Raw genomic sequence first — 21,804 nt, 5'->3', positions numbered from 1 at the left:
GTTTTTAGGAAGATATTTTCTTGACGGTGTTGAATTGTTCATTGATGGGTACAATAAATCTGTTAATTATTGAAAGTAAGCAGTATGGAGTAGTACTGATATATCGGAATTTCTGCAAATGAGTACTTGAAGAAACAGGTTTTTGGGAAGATATTTCCTTGACGGTGTTGAATTGTTCATCGATGGACACAAAATATCTGTTAGTTCGTTAAACTAAGCAGGAAGGATTTGTACTGATCTCTCGCAATTTCTTCTAATTAGTGCTTGAGGATCAATCCCTGCAACCACTTGCATTAATTATACATCCAACCAGTAATTAACTTATTAATTACTATAATAAACGAAAGTGTGATTTTGTTCATTTTATACACGAAATACAAATAAAATTGGTAAAACTTATTCTATCTGTTTTTATAAGGTGTTACATATATCATAAATTTTGTAAGCAATATTTGTGTAAATAATTTATTAATTGATGCTGGCAATGCTATGGACAGGCTACAGAAGAATTGATTATTTTCAATCACTTTTTTGCGAAGCGTTGACCCGACGAAGTGGTGGCGAGTTTTTGTGTTCCTCTAAAGAAAAAATGGCTGCACTTGCTTGTGAACGTGTTTGGGTGGATAGGGCCCGTTTTAACGATGCTGAATGCAAATATTATGAAAGTTTAAGCAAGGTAAATTTTGATGTTATTAAGAAAAAAAAATTGCATTGCCACGTTTTGGCATGCGATATCAGTTTGTGTGATTGTGTGTGTCATTGTGTATTGAAGACCGTAAGTATATTGAGCATGTGAAGAATATTTTATATATGGATCTCGTCTCTAACAATTAAATATATTAAAAGCGTAATATATTTATTTTAATTGCACGCTGCTAAGGAATTAAAGAAAAGTTCTCCTAAATCTTCGGAGTCTGTTGCTACAGCTTCGTCTGGTTCAATTGAAAAAACATGTAATGAGAAGGGTATTGTGGAACAACCAACCACAAAGTCTGCAAAAAAGAAAAAATCTAAGAAGGTGAAAAGTAGCAAAAATGAAACCGAATCAAGTGTATCATCTACAGTTGCAGATGATAACGCTGCCAAATCGGCTGCAGTTGTTAACAATATCATTGACGAGGTAGATAATATGAAACCTCGTTGCGAAAAAGTACAAGAACAGCAAGAGAATGAAGCCAAGTCAAGTGCTAAGAAAAATAAAAAAAAATTAAAAAATCGTCCAATTCCTTTAACTATTCCAACGCCAAAGAATGGCACTGAAACCTCTTTGGAAAGCAATAGTGCTATACCACAAGATTTAACTTTGAAAAAGAAAATCAAAGGGAAACCTACCAGTGTTAAGGTAATGCGACTTGTTAAATATTTTGATTATCAAAGAAACACATGTTTTATTAATTTTTATTAAATTTCCTTTGTCATATTCTGTTTACCTTATTTTTATATATTATTTTCAATTTTAAAATTGGACGTTTTCATTTTAATTCGCTTTTGTTTTTGAAAAATATGATAGAAAATCAATTTTGTATCTACTGGCTGAAATATTGTAAGCTGTATATTAAATAAATTTAATAAGAACGATGTCTCCCTTTTGAAACTATACTTGAATCAGATTTACCCAATCCTAACATATACAATGCTTCATTTTTATGCCAAGGTATGGTGAAGCCATACACCTAGAAAGTATACCGGTCATATACAATCATGGAACTTGGATTTGAATGTATTTATTAAATTACATAAATATATAATATTTTCCTATTTTGTTGATAGTTTCTTATTATAGTTATTTTGTTTATAAATTTAATATTTAATTTTTGTTTTTGGGTCTTGAAATTTTTAATAAACTAACAAAATTGGTTGAAATGTGTATATAATAACTTATTTAAACTATAAATCATTACATGTATTAACTTTTGTTCACTGTTATCGTTTTAAGGGAACGGCAAACAACAGTCAATGTACATTGGTTTCGGAAATTGCCAAAGCCAGAGAACACATTAAAAACTCTTTGGAAAAGGTAAATATCATGGTCATTATCACAAAAGTTCATAAATACTAAAATAAGGTCAAACGTTTTGCTACTAATTGCATCTTATCTTTAATGTAGAATAATGTTATTTATAGTATTAAAAACAAGTACATTGTTTAAATGATTATTAATATATAATGAATATGTATAGAGCACTTGATAGTGAGTAAGGGTCTATATAAACTCTAATCCGATTAAAACTAACAAATTTGTACAAATTTTGTAACATGAAGTGTTATATTTTATATATTTATATTTTTCATATATAAATGTATACGTATGTAATGTAAAAAATTCTATTTTTTAGATGGATGGCATTGCTACATTAGCTGCTTCGCCCGTCTCCAGTGATGCAATGGATCGGATTGCAACACTTGAAAAGGAAAATAATGATTTGCGCAAAATAGTAGAAGATTTGAAATCTCTTTGCTTAGAATCACAAAAACGCATTACTGTTTTAGAGGAAAATATTGCAGGAAAGTCAAATGGCAGTGTTGCTACTGCACCTGTTGTAATTGCTGCTATCGCTAAAAAAGCCGATGCCGATGATGATGATGATGGTGTTGATTTGTTTGCTTCAGATAGTGAAGATGAAAGTGCCGAGGCCGCTCGTATTCGTGAGGAACGCCTCGCTGCTTATGCAGCTAAGAAATCCAAAAAACCAGCATTAATTGCTAAGTCTAGTTTAGTGCTTGATGTTAAGCCATGGGATGATGAAACAGACCTTAAGTTAATGGAAGTTGAAATTCGTAAAATCACAACTGATGGTCTTCTCTGGGGTGCTTCCAAATTTGTGCCAGTTGCTTTTGGTATTAAAAAGTTAAGCATCTCTTGTGTTGTAGAAGATGATAAAGTTTCAATTGATTGGTTAACAGAAGAAATTGAAAAGCAAGAAGATTATGTCCAAAGCGTTGATGTTGCCGCTTTTAATAAAATCTAATTTTCTCCTGAAGTTTTTTGAAAGCAATAAATTTATGTATTGTGAATTAAATCGATTAAAATTATTAATATATTCCCAAGTTCTAAAAAAGTTTGCGTTTTAATATATAATTTTTTTTAATATCATTATTATACTTATTACATTATCAATTCATAAAATATTCCATATTCAAAATAAGATAGAAACAATAAGAAGTGATGGCTTTGGTTTCAAATGATATTGTGAAGAATATTCTAACTACTGCGAGTTTTAATCTGGTAGGTTTATGCTTGTACGTTGAGACATCCAAACTTCGGGCTATTGCTAGGCTAATGTCGCCAAATCATTTAAAATGATTTAAAAAGGTTCTAGTGTTGCATATAGTTACCTGAAAAACATTTAAGGGGTGTTGCATTCCACAGTTAATGGCATGGCCCAAACAATAAATAATGAAATAAATATTTAATTAATTAAAATCTCAATCACATATGTATTTTATTTACGCTTACTCTCAGAGCCACAAAATGGATAACCTGTATGTGGTTTAAGTAAACAAAATTTAATAATATACAGTCGATACATGCTTTGTTGCCTTCAATGTATGTAAAAACATAACGTTAATAATAAGGAAACTCATCTAAGCATATAAATTTATCAAATACATACATATTTAAATTTATAAGCTTATGTAGAATGCTATGTGAACGCACAGAATGTAATGTTCAGCAGCGCAATTTTATCAACCAAACGTTTAGTCAATATCGTTACAATTCCAAATATTTGTGTAAATTTTAAAATAATATAATAAAACGCCGAAATTAAGCGAAAAATACAAACTAAAAGTATTATTAGATATTTTTGTACTGTACTTTATATCTACAAAATACAGTACAAAGATATTTGTGTAGAAATAACAAATAAATTTATGCCGTAAATTTATTCGGTAAATTTTTGTGGATTTTCAAACAAAATTTGACATATCATTTATTAAGTTAGATAAATTTATACGTTTATAAGGTATTTATCAGTTCAGATAAGTACCCCTATACATATAATATATATGAGAATATAAAAAAATGTGATATTAGTCAACAATTTATATCGGGCAAAATATATTTATTTGTTTATAAATGTTAATTTTTGTATCTTTGTGTAAACGACGTATTAACTTAATGACATAAATACTGTTTCATTTTATTTATAGCATGCTGTGATTGACAGTGCTGCCAATCCAAGCACTATTGTTTGACACTTAAGAAAACACATTCTTTTCAATAGCGGCGTGAGTCAGGCGCTTTATTTCTTGTGTGAATTGGGCTGTTTAAATTTTATAAATTATTAAATAAAATTAACAAAACTTTATCTTAAAATGTCGACTCTAGCAGCTCCTTTATCTATTGCCGGAAGCAGGCAATCCGGCGAGTCAGTACGTACTCAAAATGGTAAGAAATAAGTTAAAATAAAAACAGGTGCGGCGGCTGCACTCAATGCATTAGAACATTCCGGAAGAAATCATTTTTGTATAAAAGCAAATTTAATTAACAAATCGTAGTGCTATTCATTTATAAAAGCTGGAATTTTCATATATAAGAAAAGCATAATTAATTTAATATATGTTAATAATATATGACGTCATGAAGTTTACATAGAAATCTCTAATGCGATGTGGAGTAAAATTGATTGTAATTCCCTCATTTCAGTAATGGCTGCTGTTTCAATTTCAAATATTGTAAAAAGCTCATTGGGCCCAGTTGGTCTTGACAAAATGCTTGTTGATGATATTGGTGATGTTACTGTAACTAATGATGGAGCAACTATTTTAAAGTTACTTGAGGTTGAGCATCCTGCTGCTAAGTAAGGAAGAAATGTTGCATTGTAGTTTGTGCATTTATAAATATTTATTGTATGTCATTGTAGAGTATTAGTTGAATTAGCTCAGTTACAAGATGATGAGGTGGGCGATGGTACAACTTCGGTAGTAATACTCGCCGCAGAATTGTTAAAGGTGATAAAATAATTATTTTTTTATTACTAATTGATTAGAAATTTCGTTTTGAATACAGAATGCAGATGAATTGGTGAAGCAAAAAATTCATCCAACTTCCATAATATCTGGATATCGTTTAGCTTGCCGAGAGGCTTGCAGATACATATCTGAACACTTGACTGCACCTGTAGATGATTTAGGACGCGATTTATTGATTAATATAGCTAAAACGTCAATGAGTTCAAAAATTATCGGTGCAGATGCAGATGTTTTTGCTACAATGGTGGTTGATGCTGCTCAATCAGTCAAGGTATATAATTTGCTTTGTTACAATATAAAAATAGATAATTTAAATATACTTTACAAAAAAAGATTAACGATGCCAAGGGTGGTCATTCTTATGCTATAAAAGCTATAAATGTATTGAAAGCACATGGTAAATCAGCTCGAGAATCTGTGCTTATTCCTGGATATGCACTTAACTGCACCCTTGCGTCACAGCAAATGCCTAAAAAGATTTTAAATGCAAAAATTGCTTGTCTAGACTTTTCTTTACAAAAAACAAAAATGAAAATGGGTGTTCAAGTTCTTATTAATGATCCAGACAAATTAGAAGGCATACGTGCACGTGAGTTAGATATAACAAAGGAACGTATTAACAAAATTTTAGGGACTGGTGTTAATGTGGTGCTTTGCTCTGGCGGAGTAGATGATCTTTGCATGAAGTACTTTGTGGAAGCCGGTGCAATGGCGGTGCGTCGTGTTAAAAAAAGTGATTTAAAAATCATAGCTAAAGCAACTGGTGCATCATATCTAACATCATTAACTAACATGGAAGGTGATGAGAGTTTTGATTCATCTATGGTGGGTGAAGCAGCTGAAGTGGCACAAGAACGTATTTGTGATGACGAGCTTATTTTGATTAAGGGTACTAAAGCCAGGTGTGTAATAGTAATAGGAGATTTAACCAATATAAGGTTAAATATTAATTATAAAATATTACAGAGCTGCTGCTTCTATTATTTTACGTGGTCCAAATGATTTCTATTGTGATGAAATGGAACGTTCAGTGCATGATGCCTTATGTGTTGTTAAACGTGTATTGGAAAGCAAAAGAGTTGTAGCTGGTGGTGGCTGCGTTGAAGCAGCATTATCTATTTATTTAGAAAACTTTGCTACTTCTCTCGTAAGTTATTAAATGAAAAAAGTTTGGAACAATATATAAATATATAATAATTTTGTAGAGTTCCCGCGAACAATTGGCTATTGCTGAATTTGCAAAATCTCTTTTGGTCATTCCAAAAACTTTAGCTGTTAATGCTGCTAAGGATGCTACTGATTTAGTAGCAAAATTACGTGCCTATCATAACTCCAGTCAAACAAAAAAAGCTCATGCAGATCTTAAATGGACTGGATTGGATTTAATTGAAGGCGTTGTTCGCGATAACAAAAAGGCTGGTGTGTTGGAACCTGCTATGTCAAAAATAAAATCATTAAAATTCGCAACAGAAGCAGCAATTACTATTTTGCGTATTGATGATATGATTAAGTTGAACCCAGAAGAGAAGGCTGGCAAATCATATGGCGATGCCTGCGCAGCAGGAGAATTAAATTAATAATGTTTTTACAACTTCATTACTTCTACTTTATGTCTACTATTTAATTTTACTATATTAAATAATACTTAAACTTTCACAATATGCGATCACACATATTATTTGTTTCATTAACATTAGTTTTGTTAATAAGTTGTCACAATTTTAAAATATCAGGAAGACTTAATATAAAACCCTGCCACACATGTATTTTTTAAAATTTGAAATAAACTCATATTAACATAAATTTTATGATATTAAAAATTTTTTTTTCGCGAGCAGCGGACGCTCTAATGTGAAACTCTCACATTAGAACACAAGAGTTTTCCTATAAATAGCACTGCAACTAAATCTATAAATACAATATAGTCGTGCAGAAGCTAGTTTCATCAGAGACAATATAGAGAATACACAGAATATGAGAAAAGATAGATCGTTTAGAAATTTTGAACAAAGAAATTGCATGTTTTATTTAGACAGATCGAAAAGGAAAAGATGGCTGAAGCAAATGGAAACACTGAAGATGTAAATAATAATAAGGAAATTGTAGATGATCAACAAAGGGATTTATTGGATATGGTATTTACTTTGGAAAGTGAGAAACAGGCATTGGTTGAAGAATCGAGGAAACGTATAGGTGCGCTGCGTAAAGATTTGGAGGTTAGTTTGAAGAAAACGCATAATGGATAAAAAGACAATATATTTACAAGGTTTTAATTGATTCGAATGTATAGGAAAGTCTAAGTGAAAATGAAAAATTAAAACGCAAAGTAACGCAATTGGAGCAATCTCTAAAACAGTCTGTTATGCTAGGAGGCAATGGTGCTGAAGGTCCAAAATCTCGTCAAGAACAGGATGAACACTTGCTTAAGTGCAAATTGTTGCTCTTTGAGAAAACCAAAGAAAACAAACACCAAGAACAACAGATAGGCACATTGAAAAATCAAGTGGATGCAGTTAAAGAAGTGGTGCAGGTCACTAAAGATATGTTGAATTTGAAAAATGCTGAATGTGAGCACATGCAAACACGCCTGGAAAAAGCACAATTATGGATAAAGGCTGAGAAGGATAAATGTGCTATAATTGAGAAAAAATTAGAAATTTCGAAGAATGTATACGATAAGCTAAGATCCGAATATGATATACAGTCTAAAATTTTTAAGGTATATACAATTAAAGTTATTTAAATAGTTAACTATCACTTATGATAATTCTAGGAATTAAAAGAAACATATGAACAAAAAATTAGTATACTTTCTAATGCCCTGGAGCAAACAAAAAATAAGTAATGGATCACAACATAAAGCTAAGATATATAAGGAACTTAATTCGTTGTGGAGCTTTCAGTTTTATTTATGAAATTATATTTTGTATTTAAATTAATATATTTAATGATACAACAATATTTTATGATGTCAGTGTAAATAAAAAATAACTTAATCGTTATTATGTGTAAATTATAATTTAATAGCATTGTCTACATAAACTATAATATATTATTATTATTAACTATTATTATTATTATAGGTATTAGGTACAAGTCCTATTATGACTTACACAAGGTAAAACCCGTTTTGAAACTATTATTAGAATTTTCTTCGATCAGATGATCCAAAATATAAGGGAATAGTGGATAGTGGAATGTATTACAGACAATGCTTGAATGAAGAAGATAAATGGTATGAAGAGTTAGAATATTAAAATCTCTTTTACAAAAAATATGAAAATTATGGAGACATCATTATCAGAAAAATTTTTTGATAAGGATTTCTGATACCTTGAACTTAGTGATCGTCTATTACATTTGTTGCTTTCGATGTAAGCTAATTTATTAAACTAATAACCAATGATCGATGATTATTTGGTCGTCTGCGTAATAGGATTCCAAGGGATTTAGAAATTCGATGTAATCACGATGTAAGTTTATTGAGTTATACTGGTGTAAAGACAGATTAATTAGAAATGATATATCTTTAAGAATAAATAAATTATAAACTTATACCACAGTGTAGAATCTTAAGAAAATAAGATTAAGATGTTCAAGTTTATGAAGAATAAGACACTTTTTTAAATTTTTTAAAGTTTTATCCATATCTATTCATATATATACATTTAATCATTGAAGAAAACTTGAAAACGATGTAAACTTAAAATTTTCTATTATTACAGATTGCAATCATTAAGGTTTTATGCAACAATTAAGTCTTGAATTTATTATGTGTACATTATGTATTCTTTTGGCACTAATATAAGAAATAATTGCTGATGTTGGAGTCAAAAAAAATGTGTAGAACCATAAAAGTAAAAATAAGACATTTATGACAAAAAGGTATTGGAATGAAACAATCGCTCTTCCTGGAGATTATGTCGCTGTATAAAGTCGAACTTTGTCAAAACGTTGCATTTTATTATTCATTCCAAATATTTATTAAGTGATAAGTTGTAAATATTTATTCTTTATTATTTAAATTTTAATGTACCCAAATCCAAAAAGAAACTAATTTTGATATTAGTTACTACTGTGATATCAATTTTTAGTCTCTGAAATTGTTTATTTATTTTATAAATAAAATTGCTCAGTTAATAGCTTTTATAACTGAATAATAGAAAAAGACTGTATATTCGTTAAATTGCATGAATAATGTTATATTAATTGTATTAATAGATATTACAAAATTTTTAATAATTTTTCTTAATTAATTTAAGCGTTTAACGTAAAATAAATTATGATAATATAATATCTTTATGCGTTTTGTTGTTGCTGCAATTGCTTTGCGACCGCAAGTTGTTTCATTTCTATGACACCAACGATAGCATTAAGGAAACGATTTTTTTGCACTTGGATTTTTTCAATCTTCTCAATTTGCTCCTGAACATAATCAACACGTCTCTTGAAATAGTCTTTGGAATCATTTAAGTTCTGAAACGTAGAGTATTTAAAATATAAAATCAGTAATCCGTACATTATTATAGTGATTGTAATTCATTAGTATTAATTGAAAAAATGATAGGAATTCATATAAATTGGATACAAACGTAGCAATCATCAAATAAATGATATGCAGTCAGTATTAGTCTCCAAATCGTTTACTTTTGGTTACCTTTTCGACATAATATCCAGTACCGATATCCAGAACAAAGTTGTCCAGATCTTTTATACGTCCTGGCACATACATACTGCTTGTGAGCGGCACCAAAATTTGACGGTTTTCCCACTCAGGTTGAAATGCCTCCAATGCTTCTTTGGATGAAGCATACTTTGCCTTGCAGTTGTACAGCGTTTGTAGTGATTCTTGAATACCACTAAATTCCTATCAAATATATTAGTAATTGAAAATTTTTCACATGACTAAACTAACAGACGCACCTGTTCAAGTTCTTGCTTTATTTGAAACAATTGCTCAAGACTCAATTTTGACAAATCAATTTGTTCTGGCATTTCAGTTCCGCTAGTTGAGGCCATGGTTTTATTTTGTTTTAGACAGGAACTATTACTTAAAATGTTAAATGTTTAAAATTATATCCTAATATGCCTCTGAGCACGATGAAACTTTTTGACATATAGTTGTAGTGCTGCCAACTCTTCTTTAATAAAATTTTGTTTTCTTGTGTTTACTTCGAAAACAAATAATTTTTTAAATTAATTCTTAAATATATGAACTAATTTTTTTTTCTGATAAAAAAAAATATAAAAACAAAATTAAAGCTAATAAAATATTTATAAATATAAAAGTGTGTAAAATTTTTTTTTTTGACATTTAAATTACATCTGTTTTCTTTTCATAATACTAATCATACATTTGCGTGTGTTGTATAATAATACAATATTGAAGGGTTTTCTTACTCCGGCATGGCCTGTGTGCGGTGTAGTTTGCGTATATTTAAAGTAAATAATTTCTTAGTTGCTAGATCGATTGCAATGTCCGCTCAACGTCGTGCAGAGGAGAAACTGGAGAAGCTCAAAGATAAAAATCCATATTATGAAAAATATGCACAAAAATTAGCAAATCTGCAACAAACATCGCCAGAGGAATTCCTCGAACGCGTTGGCAAGGTGGTCGAACCCATTAAAGGTGGTAAGAGTCAAACAAGGTATTCAAAAGCAAGTAAGAAATATGTTCAAGATTTTAAAAGTATGCCCTGTAGGACTTATGAAGAACTACTGAATCCAAAAAAACCGAGAGAATTACAACCTGAAGCCGAAATTCCTTACAAAAAGTTGACGGATATTATGAAGCTGGAACTTATACAAGACAAAAATGCTGATGAGATATCTAAGATATGGTTTGAATATCATAAAACTAAAAACGTGTTGGCAGCTACACTTTCAGTGGGCCAGTATGAATCGCTCATGGAGCGTGCAAAATTATTCCCAGTCTTTTTGTTGCCGTTGCCGCGCAGTGAGGGTTTTGAATTTATTATGTTGCAATTTGCTGCAAATGCTGTTCATTTGACCCCACTTCTGGCCTATCAGGTTATTGTTATAATATTTTCATTTATTAATACAAATACTATTATTTAATTGTTAGGTACATGCTGAAAACGCACCAGAGTGCCTTACTCTAGTTCACTACACTGAAATGAAAGATAAAGGAATCATACTAATGAGGGGAGAGTATGACAGCAAAGTGCTAAGCGGACAAGAAGCTCAATGTTTAGCAAATGAATTACAAATGTTTTATTGCAAAAATGATGAAAATAAACTCAAATTGCTGGAAACATTTACAAAACGACCACAGGAATTTAAGCATATGGATTTGATTAAGGAAGTAGAAAATATTCAACTTGTTTAAGAATATTAATAAATATGAAATGTTTATACTTTTAGAATTGAAAAATAATCTTTAAACCTTTAAATCTTTTTTTTTTTAATAATATTAAATATTATAATATTAATAGTGTTATGTTTAGAATAAACTAGTATACGTGATTGAGATTGTGGAATACAGATTTGATTCCAATTTCTTTTATTATTATAAAAAGGGTATGAATGAAACCTTGCGTTACTAATATTTAATCCTGTGAAAACTTATTATTTATTAAATGTTACAATAAAAGTTAAAAAAAGTTTCATTTGCGCTTTAACAGCTCCTATATTGAATAAATCTCAAATTTTTTTTGATATTTAATTAGTTTTTAATATTAAGACTTAGTGAAATATAAAGTAATTCATAGTATCTCATTAGTACGACATATAAAACTGTTAGCTGTTTATTTCGAAGACAATGTAAATGGCTTTAAAAACTAAAAAAACTTTTAAAATTAAAGCGTAAGTTTTATTAAATACCGATAGTTATTTATGGTGCAGGGAGGACCGAATTCTCCTTAATTAGCTAAGAAAGCCGTTTTGAATACACAAATCATCGTAATAATGGATAGTAAAGAGAAGATCAAGCTAGAAACCAGCCAGAGCCATTTATAAAGAAGGGGACATTTAAGAAGAAGGAGGCTTTCAGAAACTTAAAAACCTAATTCTGGACAAGCCTGGACATAGAGACAGTAGGTATTCTGGTGTCTTTTTTTCAAAAGCTTGTAGACACGCATTGCAGGAGATATCACAGGGTAGGCCCAGCCTAGCACCATGCTGTCCTATCTTCCAGTGACAGACAGTAAATACTGAGTGTAAAGACAGATTTTAAGCTAGATACACCTGATTTGCTTTTGTGTATTAGGTCAGAGGTTTGACATTTGGAACCTATTATAAATACTGATACTCTTATAATAAATATATGTATATATTAATGAAATTTTTTTCAATATGTATGTGTATATATATATTCACAAACTGCTATTAAACATCACTGTGGACTCTATTGTAAATAGGCAGATTAATGAAAATAATGTCGTTTTGAGATTATCGTATAATTTTTTTATATTTTTTATTAATATATTAATAACATTATATTAAGTTAGCAAATCACAAAACACAAAAATTCGTATGTGAATTACAAGTTTAATTAAATAAATTAAGTATAATTAAGTAAACTAATTTAATTAATAAGTGCAAGTTGCAAAAAACATTCAAATAACTTACGTAAATATTTATATTTGTATCTTTAAGATAAATAATATATTGTAAATTATCATCTTAGAAAGTAGTTCAGTTTTCGAGGTTGCGTTGATACGGGGATGCATTGCCTTATCTGCCATATGCATTTGTACTAATAAATTATAACATAATAATTGTAACTAACTGAATCATCACCCAAGGTTAACAAGCGTAAAAACAAAATTTTATTAGGGGCAAAAATAAAAACAAATTCGTTTAGTGGTAATATTATATATGGGATATATAAAAATGAAGATGAGTGTAGGAATAAGTGAGGGTGTAGTGGAGATATAAAACTCGATATGATCGATATGAAGAAACGAAGATGAGTGTAGGAGTATGTTAGGGTGTAGTGGAGATATAAAACTAGGTAAAATCGATGTAAAAATACCTTAATACGGCAAAATTTGTATTTTCAGTATGCAACATCATGACTAGTAGAGTTGCGATTAAGACACATATTGGAAATAGAAGTGCTTATGCGTATATAAACTTTAGTACATCTATCTAAAAAAAGAACACGGTTCAGTATAAATCGTGGTTAATCCTTGTCAATAATTGATCTCAATCATGTTTCTTTCAGTGCAGTAGATGGGATCTGTGCATGAAGAATAGGATCGACGTATTCAACTGGAAGAGATGGCTCTATCTCTATGGTGGGACAAAAGGTTCAATTTGTTGGCCAGTAGCTAATTATGTCCATTACCATTATGTATAAAAATGGTTAATAAGAATAAAAGTTTTGTATCAATTTTTCATAAACGATAGTCTAAAAGATGGTGATATTAATCCGGATTATTCGGACACCTCGTCATAATTGGGGTGTCAATAATACTAACATTATAATGAACGTTTTTCTGAAATTTATATTATTACTTTTTTGGTTTAATAAGAGTAATTTTGAAATATGTATATTTATTTTATTTTTACACTTTTTATATATACCGCGTTACTGTGAATAAACGAATGACTGTTTCCTAAAGGTCAAGAGAATTGTCGGATAACATATAAATCAAATTAATTCCAAATTAGTATTTTGAGATAAGTGGATTAATGGTTAATTGTAGTTACTTACTAACAGAGTTAATGGAATGAAACTTTGCGCTGAAATTTTATAATTATTCAGTCCAGGCAGATCAAGTTTGAATATAAAATACATTAAACTGATTGATGTTATTATGTGGGAGTCTAAACAATAGTAAGTGGAATTAATAGATTCGCACATTTACCCTTTTCACATAGTAAATCTGTGTAAAGGGTATTGAAACTTCAGAAAATCCTGACTATTTTTTACAATAATGTTTAGTATTTTGAAGATATAATTTTCTGTTACTAACTAGTTGTGAACCACACGATAAACGAAAATAAACGTTTTTAGGTTTAAAAAGCCATAAAAACAGGATAGATTTTAATATCACTCTATCTTTCATATCTCAATGTGTGGGTGGTTATATAAACAATAAGAATGTATGTTCTTTTCTTAAAGTTATTATTAGATCAGATTTTGATAACTCATTATTTTCCCTGATAAGGGAATACAGTGTATAGTAAATGAAGGAAAGTGCAAACTCCCGTGATGTGTGGATTTAGATTAAAGCCGTAAAAATAACTTATGAACGTGAATTAAAATGCAAAAATATTCTATTATATTTTGGCTTAATGCACCGTAAAAATCGTAACATCATAATCTAAATAAAATTATTTTTATTATTTAAGACCAAAGAGTAGTATCTGAAATATAATAAAAGCAAAAATATAATATATTAGTTTTTTTGATTATGCAAAAAAACTAATAAAAAAACTAATGAAATAATGAGTGCCGTAAGAGTTAAGCATTTCGGTTTGGAGCTCATCGGTCCTTTAATCTATTTAATATGAATGCTTTGTCTTTGGATAATGTGTACCATCCAATCAGAAATTTCTAAAGGATTTTCTGAAAACTTAGAGAATACATTGTGCGTTAGATGGAAATATGAGTAATAGTGGTAGTTTGTTTTTTTTTCTTATATTTTTGTTTGAATATATATATTATTATTGCAAAGTAAATATCATACAATACTGTTCACCATGCATAACTTATGAAATAAAATCTCCAGAACGTTTTAACACTCTTAGTAACATTTTAGCAATCAACTGTTGTAATAAAGTTTTTGCTTTTATAAAATTTTCATATTGTATCTTAAAATCAGAAAGCAAATAGCGAAATGCTTTACCATACAACAAACGATTAAAATGATTTACAATAAAAGTTTATATTAGTTCCACGATGTTAAATATTTATCAAAGGAAATAGTTGTAATTATAAATCATTTCTGATAATATATATAGTACTATATTATTTTTTCGTAATATTTGAATATGTAATAATATTATTTAATTTAATGGTATGCATTAAAATATTTTATTATGAACTATAACAGCAATAAAGTATGTTATAAGTTTAGCTACTTCTAATTGGATTTTTTAGAATTTGAAAGTTCTCAGTGACAGTCCCGTCATACAGTTTTCAAATATGTTAAATAATTGTAACTTAACTTCCTACAACATTGCTGCGACAATTCTTTAAAGAAGCGTATGAAAGAATATATACCTTAATCATTTTCACTATACATATATGTTCGGTTCACCGCTTTATTTTAATTTAGATAGCGCATAGTACATGATATGATATAATAGTATATAAAATATAAAATGTGTGTTATGTGTTCTTAGCTGCAAAAATTTTATATGTGCGTTGACTAGTATAAACAACTGGTTGTATGCCTGAATATCAGGTCATGAGAGATTCGACTGTAACAGTTAACAGATTGCGAAATAAGTTGATGTAACTCATTTTATAGGATCCAAATCTATCTTTGAAGCAATAAAATCAAAAATCACAAATTGTGAAGTCACATTTCGATATTAAAGGTTTAAGATAATCCTCAACATTGCATTTGGTCAACAGTAAAAACAATTCAAATAGGGTTGAACTCATATTAATCACTGGTTTTTTAACTGGACGCGTTCCTGTTGAGAATAACCTTTTAAAAATGGGATTAAAATATACAGAAATTCGTATAATCTGTGAAACATTCTTTAATCTTGTCGATTGGTGAACATCGAAAACTTACCCGACACACCCATCAGATCTTCATTGAATCAAATGAGATCTGAAGTTTTTAGCCAAGGGATATTGTTTGGTTTATCAATAGTTTTATTTAGTACAGTTTTGCTGCTGAACATCTTAAAGCTCGCAGGATATTCGCGTTTAGTAAATTTAATACCTCATTTTATAAAAGGCAATACCTAATCCGTTAGGCAAGATTGTTTAATCTTTCCGAAGGTATCAGTTTTAACAATCACCATATAATATCAATAAAAACTTAAGCTACAAACTAGCTGTGAATTAAGTTTTTATCAATATTAAGTTGTGAAAATTTGTATATTCTTAAAACTCATTAGGTGTCCCGATAAATTCACTATTCGTGACTGTAATAGAATATCTGTAGCTACAAAGAGAATAAAACATCTTAATTATTCACATAATTACAAATTGCTAAAATGGAAATAAGGCAGTTTATTTTATAAAAAATTTAAACTTTTAATTGAATACAATTCATTTAATTTATTTTTAGGAGCCCTTAATGTTATAAATATATATAATTTTGTTATATGAAGTTTGTGGTATTAATAATTATTTATATTTAGAACAATTATTTCATGATAATAGTTTTTAACATAATTTTAGTCTTATAATGTATTATTGAATTTTGCATATTACAGTTATAAATTAAATTAATTAAATTAAATTAAATTAATTAACTAACATTATTTTAGTCTTATAATGTATTATTGAATTTTGCATATTACATTTATAAACTAATATATATATATATATATATATATATATATATATATATAACTTTGCACGAAACATGTTATAACAATGTATATTTGTAATGTTAATACCATTTGTAATGCAAATATATTTTAATAGAATTAATTAGATTGTGTTGATTAGAATTTTATTGGCTTTTAATTTATTATCAAAATAAGTTAAAGTGTTCTAATTATAGTTAGTTAGTTGTGGTGGAGGGAGAAACAAGTCCTTCTCAATTACCTAAAAAAGCCGTTTTGAATCCACAAAATTTGAAAGTCAAGCTAGAACCAGCCAGAGACATTTATAAAGGCAAGAATCTGGTCAATGCTAATCCTAGAGATGTCGGTAAGTGTGTTGAAGAAGGGGGCCTCTAGAATCTTAAGCCTAGTTCTGGCCAAACCTGGTTATAGACACATCAGGTGTTCTGGTGTCCTTTCTTCGATAGCTGGTAGACACGTAGTGCAGGAGATACTACATGGTAGGCCAAGTCTAGCTCCATGCCGTCGTATGGTCTAGTGCCCTGTAAAGACAGATATTAACCTAGATACCTCTGATTTGTTTCTATGTATTAAGTCTGATGTTATAACTATTGTTAGTAATTAATTTTTGTAATTGTAACAAATCGATTGTTGCAAATTGTGTTTTATTTTTATTTATTTTATTAAGGATAAATATTTGCTTACTTCTGTATTTATGTTTATATCACTTCCCTGATATAAAAAATGATATTTCAATTGTGTGTGTTGTATCTCTATATCCAATCAAAAAATGTTGTCTACTCTTCTGTTCATAATTTATTATTAATTAAATTCAATGAAACAGATGATATCTTTCGGCTCTAATGAATATGCCATAAGAAATATTATTAGATTTGGTTTTGAGTTTCAATTGGGACTTGATATGAGGGGATTCGTGAGTGTGTCTTGAAGGGACATAAAATACCATTTGATTCAATAGTTCGAAATAGCTATTGGAGACTGAATAAAAGTTAGACCTTCTTCGGTCTCAACACTTCTTTATAAATAATTATATAAGTGAATAACAGTTTTTATTTTGTATTTAATTTAATTTAGTGAATATAGTAATGTATATTTAATTCATATCAAGCTTTCATGATATCTTCCATTGGTTTTTTATGCGTATATTATTTATAACTTTGTGAATAGAAGATGTATTGGATTTGCTAGTTGTTAGAAATACAACAAAGGATACCTATACCATAAAACATATATATCACTGCGACAAGGTGAGTTTATGCATCGTCCATCTATTCATTTGTATCTAAATGTTGATAAACTATGTTTTACAATAGTTTTCGAGTTAGTAGAATAAGATTAAGAAGAATAATAAGTCTTTAAATAAATAAAATTGTTAAAATATAACTTTTATTCTATTAGTAAATAGAATGTGAATGCCCAGCTTAGACGTTCAGAAGATATAGGTTCTCAGAATGATACTTCTATGATATTTTATCATATTGTTTAGCGGTTAAGACGAAATACTTATTAAATGATCTAATTCGGAGGGATGAATTTAGTCTCTACTTTTGTATACTAGGTTTCTTGCGAGGAATATGGTAGTGGAAGTCATCTAATGGCTTGCCATTGCAACCAACCAACCATTGGTAAATAGAATACATTTAATTTAAAATATATATAACTATATGTTAGGTATTAAGAACTCACTTAATCTCATATTTTGCATAATATTTACTACATATTTATTTTATAATATTATTCTTTCCATGTCAATTATTAAAAGTGGTATGATTCATTTAAATATTATAATTTTTCCATTGAAAGTGCTTACCTTACATTGTAGATCTCGCTTTCGTACTAAGCAATCTACTAACTGAATATGCTCTCTCCAATTAACGTACATTTTTATTGTAGTATGCAAACATAAATGCGTTAAGATAAAGTGTTAACGTTTGACATACGAAGAATCCATTTTAATTGATAATTTCGATAAAAATAATATCTATCTTAGTGTGGCTGTGCTCTGTCAGCTTGCACTAGTATCAATATCAGTCTTCTACACTCGCCGCGTTCGACAAGTTCTAAGTGTTGGCACTTGGAACGGGGAAAACATCTAATTTCATAAGTTGTATTTTATAGTTCAGTTTTAATTTGTTCAGGGCATTGGAATGGTGTGTCTTACGGAAAACAGTGCAACCTATAATTCTAGTTTTAATTAAAAAATTAAATTCAAATCACATCAAATTTATATATAAGTAAACAAGTGAGCGTGTCTAGAAAATGGCAACGAAAGATATATTAGAAACAATATCGGTTAATATTGATAGAAAGTTACAAAATAAAATTTCGGAAAATTCGAAGGATAACGAAAAACGTTATGAATATGAGGAGATCTTAAATTTAATTGGTACTTACACGAAAGTTGGCATTAAAATTATAAAAAATGAATCATTTAATATTAAATAAAAACGAAAAATAATAATTTTTTTAAGGATTCGGTTCAACACAATGGATCGTTTTATTCACATGTGGGTTGCTTTTAATGATGGTCATTAATGAAACGATGGGGATGAGCATACTCACAATCGCTTCTCAGTGTGATTTCGAAACGAATTCCGTTCAAAAGGCCATATTAAGTGCGGCCTGCTTTATCGGTACGTTTTATTAATACAATTTATTTTAATATAAGATATTTAAAATTATTAGATAAATATTATTATTTTGTTAACATTGATGTCGAGTATAGCACTATGCCACATTTAATATGTAAGCAGAGCAATATATTTAATATGGCATATATTTGAGTGATATGCAAATTTTAATCAGTGCTTAATAAAATATCTTAGCTGTTTGGAACACATATTTGCATATGATTTACTTCAACTACGTTTCAGCTTAACTAATTAAAAAATTAATTAAAATAAACTGATGTCAATGCGGTTTTATAAAAGAAAGGGTTGTGCCCTTGACAACTTTATTATTAATAATATTTGTATATAATTTTTAAAAATAAGATATGTTTTCGAAATTGATTTTTAAAGCTAGGAGTGTTTTATATGGATACATGTATCTTTTATACATATGCAAATACCCTTTAAATTTATTCTTTATTTAATGTAGATCTCATTACGCACTAGGTTCGAGTAGATATTTATTAAAAAAATGCAAGAAAGGTAATAAGTTAACTTAATAAAGTTTAAGCAGAGCCCATTTCAGCTTCTCATCAAATAACCAAATCCATCGTTTCATCGTAATAACCTAAATAGGTAGAAACTTATGTTATTTCGACGATTCTCAGCATCAAAATAGGTTGTTAGTTTTATTGTTTTTCCATACAAATCTCACAAGTCTTGGAAGTATTTTAAACTATTAAAAAATCCTTAGATGTTTTAAAATGGGAAGTCTTGCAATTATCAAATAACTACATATATTCTTTCCGTTGCGGTTTATTAGAAGACGTGACGTCAGTGCCTCTTATATTAATGATTTGGTTTCTGTATTTTAAGTTAATATATATATAGCACATATGTATTGCTTGGTTCTACTAGAAATCAACTTCCGAAGAATCTTTATTAATTGTTTTATTTGTTTTAGTTGCAACCTATGGTTGTTCTGGCATTTTAGTTCATTTTATTTTATATATCATTTAGTCTTATATCATTGCAGGTACTATTGTAAGCATTCTAATGACTATTTTTTCTTTTTGGTGCCATTTTATTTTGATATCAGTAAAAACTACTTTTTTTTTTATCAAAAAATTGATGTTCAATTAATTGAATAAAATTAATATTTATAGTTCAAGTTTGAAATATTTATTTTATTTTATAATTTTTATTTTCCTTCAAATGATATAAAAATTAAACTGAAAACATCTTCATTAATATTTCTAATCGCTGTATACTTTATAATGAATCTAAATAATAAAAAGCTGAAGTTCAATAAAAATTGCAGAGTTTTGTTCTGGATCCTTTTTTTCGAAACATTTTGATAAAGAACAAATTTTTGACTACACATTTTATATTTCTTGAGAGCAACGGCTGCTTATCTGTTAGAACTAAATAGCCTACTCGTTATCTTCCTAGTATAATAATATTTTAAAAAAATTTTAGCAAAATTAATCAGATAATTTTTACGTACTTTTATTTTATATATATTATCTATATAAATTAGATTTTATTTAAAGTCATGCATACTTATGAATCATCATCATCCATGACTATACAATTCATGTAGGACCTAAACTTGTCTAACAACATCCTTCCATTCTTCTCTGTTTTTTGCTTTTGTTTTCCAATTTCTTAAGTTCATTTCTTCTGAATTCTGCTGACCACTATCTTTCCATTGTTTTCTTGGTCGTCCTCTTCTTCTGCTAGTTCTTATTTCGTTCTCATAAATATTAAGCGGTACTCTCATATCCGGCATTCTTATCAGATGTCTAACCCATCCCGTTTTCTTACTTGCTTCAGTTTCAATTTCAGTTTATCTTCATGTCTTACAGGCATATGTTACTACTGGGCGAATCAATGTTTTGTACATTTCTAGTTTTGTTTTCTCATACTTATGAATAATAGATCTTTAATAATTAGTATACAGAGATATAGTTTTTCTGAAAAATATGTAATTAATAAAATACTATGCCATTAGACTACACTCAGTATCTTCAATATTAAGAAATTGCAGAACGTCAATCTTATGAGATAAACCAATAATGTCAATTAATTTATATTATTAATTTTTAATATTAAAATAAATTTTACTAATAATTTAATTAAAGAAGTGATATATATCAATCTGCTTGTTACTGATTAAACTAAATCAACCTAAATTAATTTAATTTAATTTATTAAAAATTATGCAAATAATCGCATATCTGGTCGCAAATGTTATCTGTTTTATATAAACTGCAAACAAATATTTTAATTAATATTTTATTGTTTATAATGCGTTATATATACATTGCTCTAAGTATATAATAAATGACGTATTCATGCATTTATACTAAAAGTGAGTTATCTTAACTTTGTAGATACGCAGTTTCTCAAAAAGGTATTTTAAAAATAAATTATAACAATTTCTACAACTTAGATGTTTGCTCTGGTTTTTAAAATATTTAAACTAATTTAAATTGTTAATTCCTTAATAATTAAATATTATAAATGTGTATTTGATTATTTACTTAAATAAATAATAAATTTTAAATTTCAGGCATATTATTGTCCTCATATTTTTGGGGTTATTTGAGCGATACAGTTGGGCGCCGTCTTATACTTATATACGCCTCCTTAACTGGAAACGTATTCTCAATTGTTTCAATGTTTATACCGAGCTTTTGGGCTTTTGTGGCAACACGGTTTTTGGTTGGTATTTTGTAAGTAAAAATAATTT

At 28.7% G+C, this 21,804-nt stretch overlaps 6 protein-coding genes across 9 annotated transcripts in view; 5 read left to right on the top strand and 1 right to left on the bottom strand.

Moving 5' to 3' along the window:
• Window positions 1-511: 511 nt before the first annotated feature.
• On the top strand, window positions 512-3,020 carry LOC119679958 (probable elongation factor 1-delta). Of its 3 annotated transcripts, XM_038092558.1 has the most exons (4): window positions 512-676; window positions 881-1,342; window positions 1,937-2,017; window positions 2,337-3,020. In XM_038092558.1, the coding sequence occupies exons 1-4, from the start codon at window positions 590-592 to the stop codon at window positions 2,967-2,969; spliced, it is 1,263 nt and encodes a 420-aa protein (XP_037948486.1). In that variant the 5' UTR covers window positions 512-589; the 3' UTR covers window positions 2,970-3,020. The 3 variants fall into 3 exon arrangements, with proteins under 3 accessions (XP_037948486.1, XP_037948488.1, XP_037948487.1); XM_038092559.1 differs by lacking the exon at window positions 881-1,342 and having other exon boundaries at window positions 517-676; XM_038092560.1 differs by lacking the exons at window positions 881-1,342; window positions 1,937-2,017 and having other exon boundaries at window positions 516-676.
• Window positions 3,021-4,148: 1,128 nt separating this feature from the next.
• On the top strand, window positions 4,149-6,647 carry LOC119679896 (T-complex protein 1 subunit alpha). Its single transcript, XM_038092483.1, has 7 exons — window positions 4,149-4,390; window positions 4,649-4,802; window positions 4,866-4,953; window positions 5,012-5,245; window positions 5,308-5,876; window positions 5,941-6,121; window positions 6,180-6,647. Exons 1-7 carry the CDS (start codon window positions 4,318-4,320, stop codon window positions 6,549-6,551), a joined length of 1,671 nt encoding a protein of 556 aa, XP_037948411.1. The 5' UTR covers window positions 4,149-4,317; the 3' UTR covers window positions 6,552-6,647.
• A 279-nt stretch (window positions 6,648-6,926) lies between these two features.
• Window positions 6,927-7,943, top strand: LOC119682070 (structural maintenance of chromosomes protein 3 homolog). The gene is made up of 3 exons (XM_038095417.1): window positions 6,927-7,190; window positions 7,265-7,693; window positions 7,748-7,943. The coding sequence occupies exons 1-3, from the start codon at window positions 7,026-7,028 to the stop codon at window positions 7,817-7,819; spliced, it is 666 nt and encodes a 221-aa protein (XP_037951345.1). The 5' UTR covers window positions 6,927-7,025; the 3' UTR covers window positions 7,820-7,943.
• A 1,290-nt stretch (window positions 7,944-9,233) lies between these two features.
• Window positions 9,234-10,166, bottom strand: LOC119680989 (probable prefoldin subunit 5). The gene is made up of 3 exons (XM_038094042.1): window positions 9,898-10,166; window positions 9,632-9,841; window positions 9,234-9,450 (listed from the first exon to the last, which is right to left on the bottom strand). The coding sequence occupies exons 1-3, from the start codon at window positions 9,991-9,993 to the stop codon at window positions 9,274-9,276; spliced, it is 483 nt and encodes a 160-aa protein (XP_037949970.1). The 5' UTR covers window positions 9,994-10,166; the 3' UTR covers window positions 9,234-9,273.
• Window positions 10,167-10,254: 88 nt separating this feature from the next.
• LOC119684690 (ATP synthase mitochondrial F1 complex assembly factor 1-like) lies at window positions 10,255-11,371 on the top strand. Of its 2 annotated transcripts, XM_038098788.1 has the most exons (3): window positions 10,257-10,622; window positions 10,677-11,004; window positions 11,060-11,371. In XM_038098788.1, exons 1-3 carry the CDS (start codon window positions 10,381-10,383, stop codon window positions 11,321-11,323), a joined length of 834 nt encoding a protein of 277 aa, XP_037954716.1. In that variant the 5' UTR covers window positions 10,257-10,380; the 3' UTR covers window positions 11,324-11,371. The 2 variants fall into 2 exon arrangements, with proteins under 2 accessions (XP_037954715.1, XP_037954716.1); XM_038098787.1 differs by having other exon boundaries at window positions 10,255-11,004.
• Window positions 11,372-18,443: 7,072 nt separating this feature from the next.
• The window catches only part of LOC119676802 (mitoferrin-like), a gene marked incomplete at its 3' end in the record, with an annotated part of 6,982 nt that continues 3,621 nt past the window's right edge, over window positions 18,444-21,804 (top strand). Inside the window, exons 1-3 of the mRNA XM_038088061.1 lie at window positions 18,444-18,826; window positions 18,912-19,073; window positions 21,625-21,787. Of these exons, the coding sequence (XP_037943989.1) occupies window positions 18,700-18,826; window positions 18,912-19,073; window positions 21,625-21,787 (452 nt within the window). The remainder of the gene's footprint in view (window positions 18,827-18,911; window positions 19,074-21,624; window positions 21,788-21,804) is intronic.

This window comes from Teleopsis dalmanni, chromosome 2 (genome assembly GCF_002237135.1).
Source record: "Teleopsis dalmanni isolate 2A chromosome 2, ASM223713v2, whole genome shotgun sequence".
NCBI classification, from domain to species: domain Eukaryota; kingdom Metazoa; phylum Arthropoda; class Insecta; order Diptera; family Diopsidae; genus Teleopsis; species Teleopsis dalmanni.
This window is presented reverse-complemented; position numbering and strand designations above follow the sequence as displayed.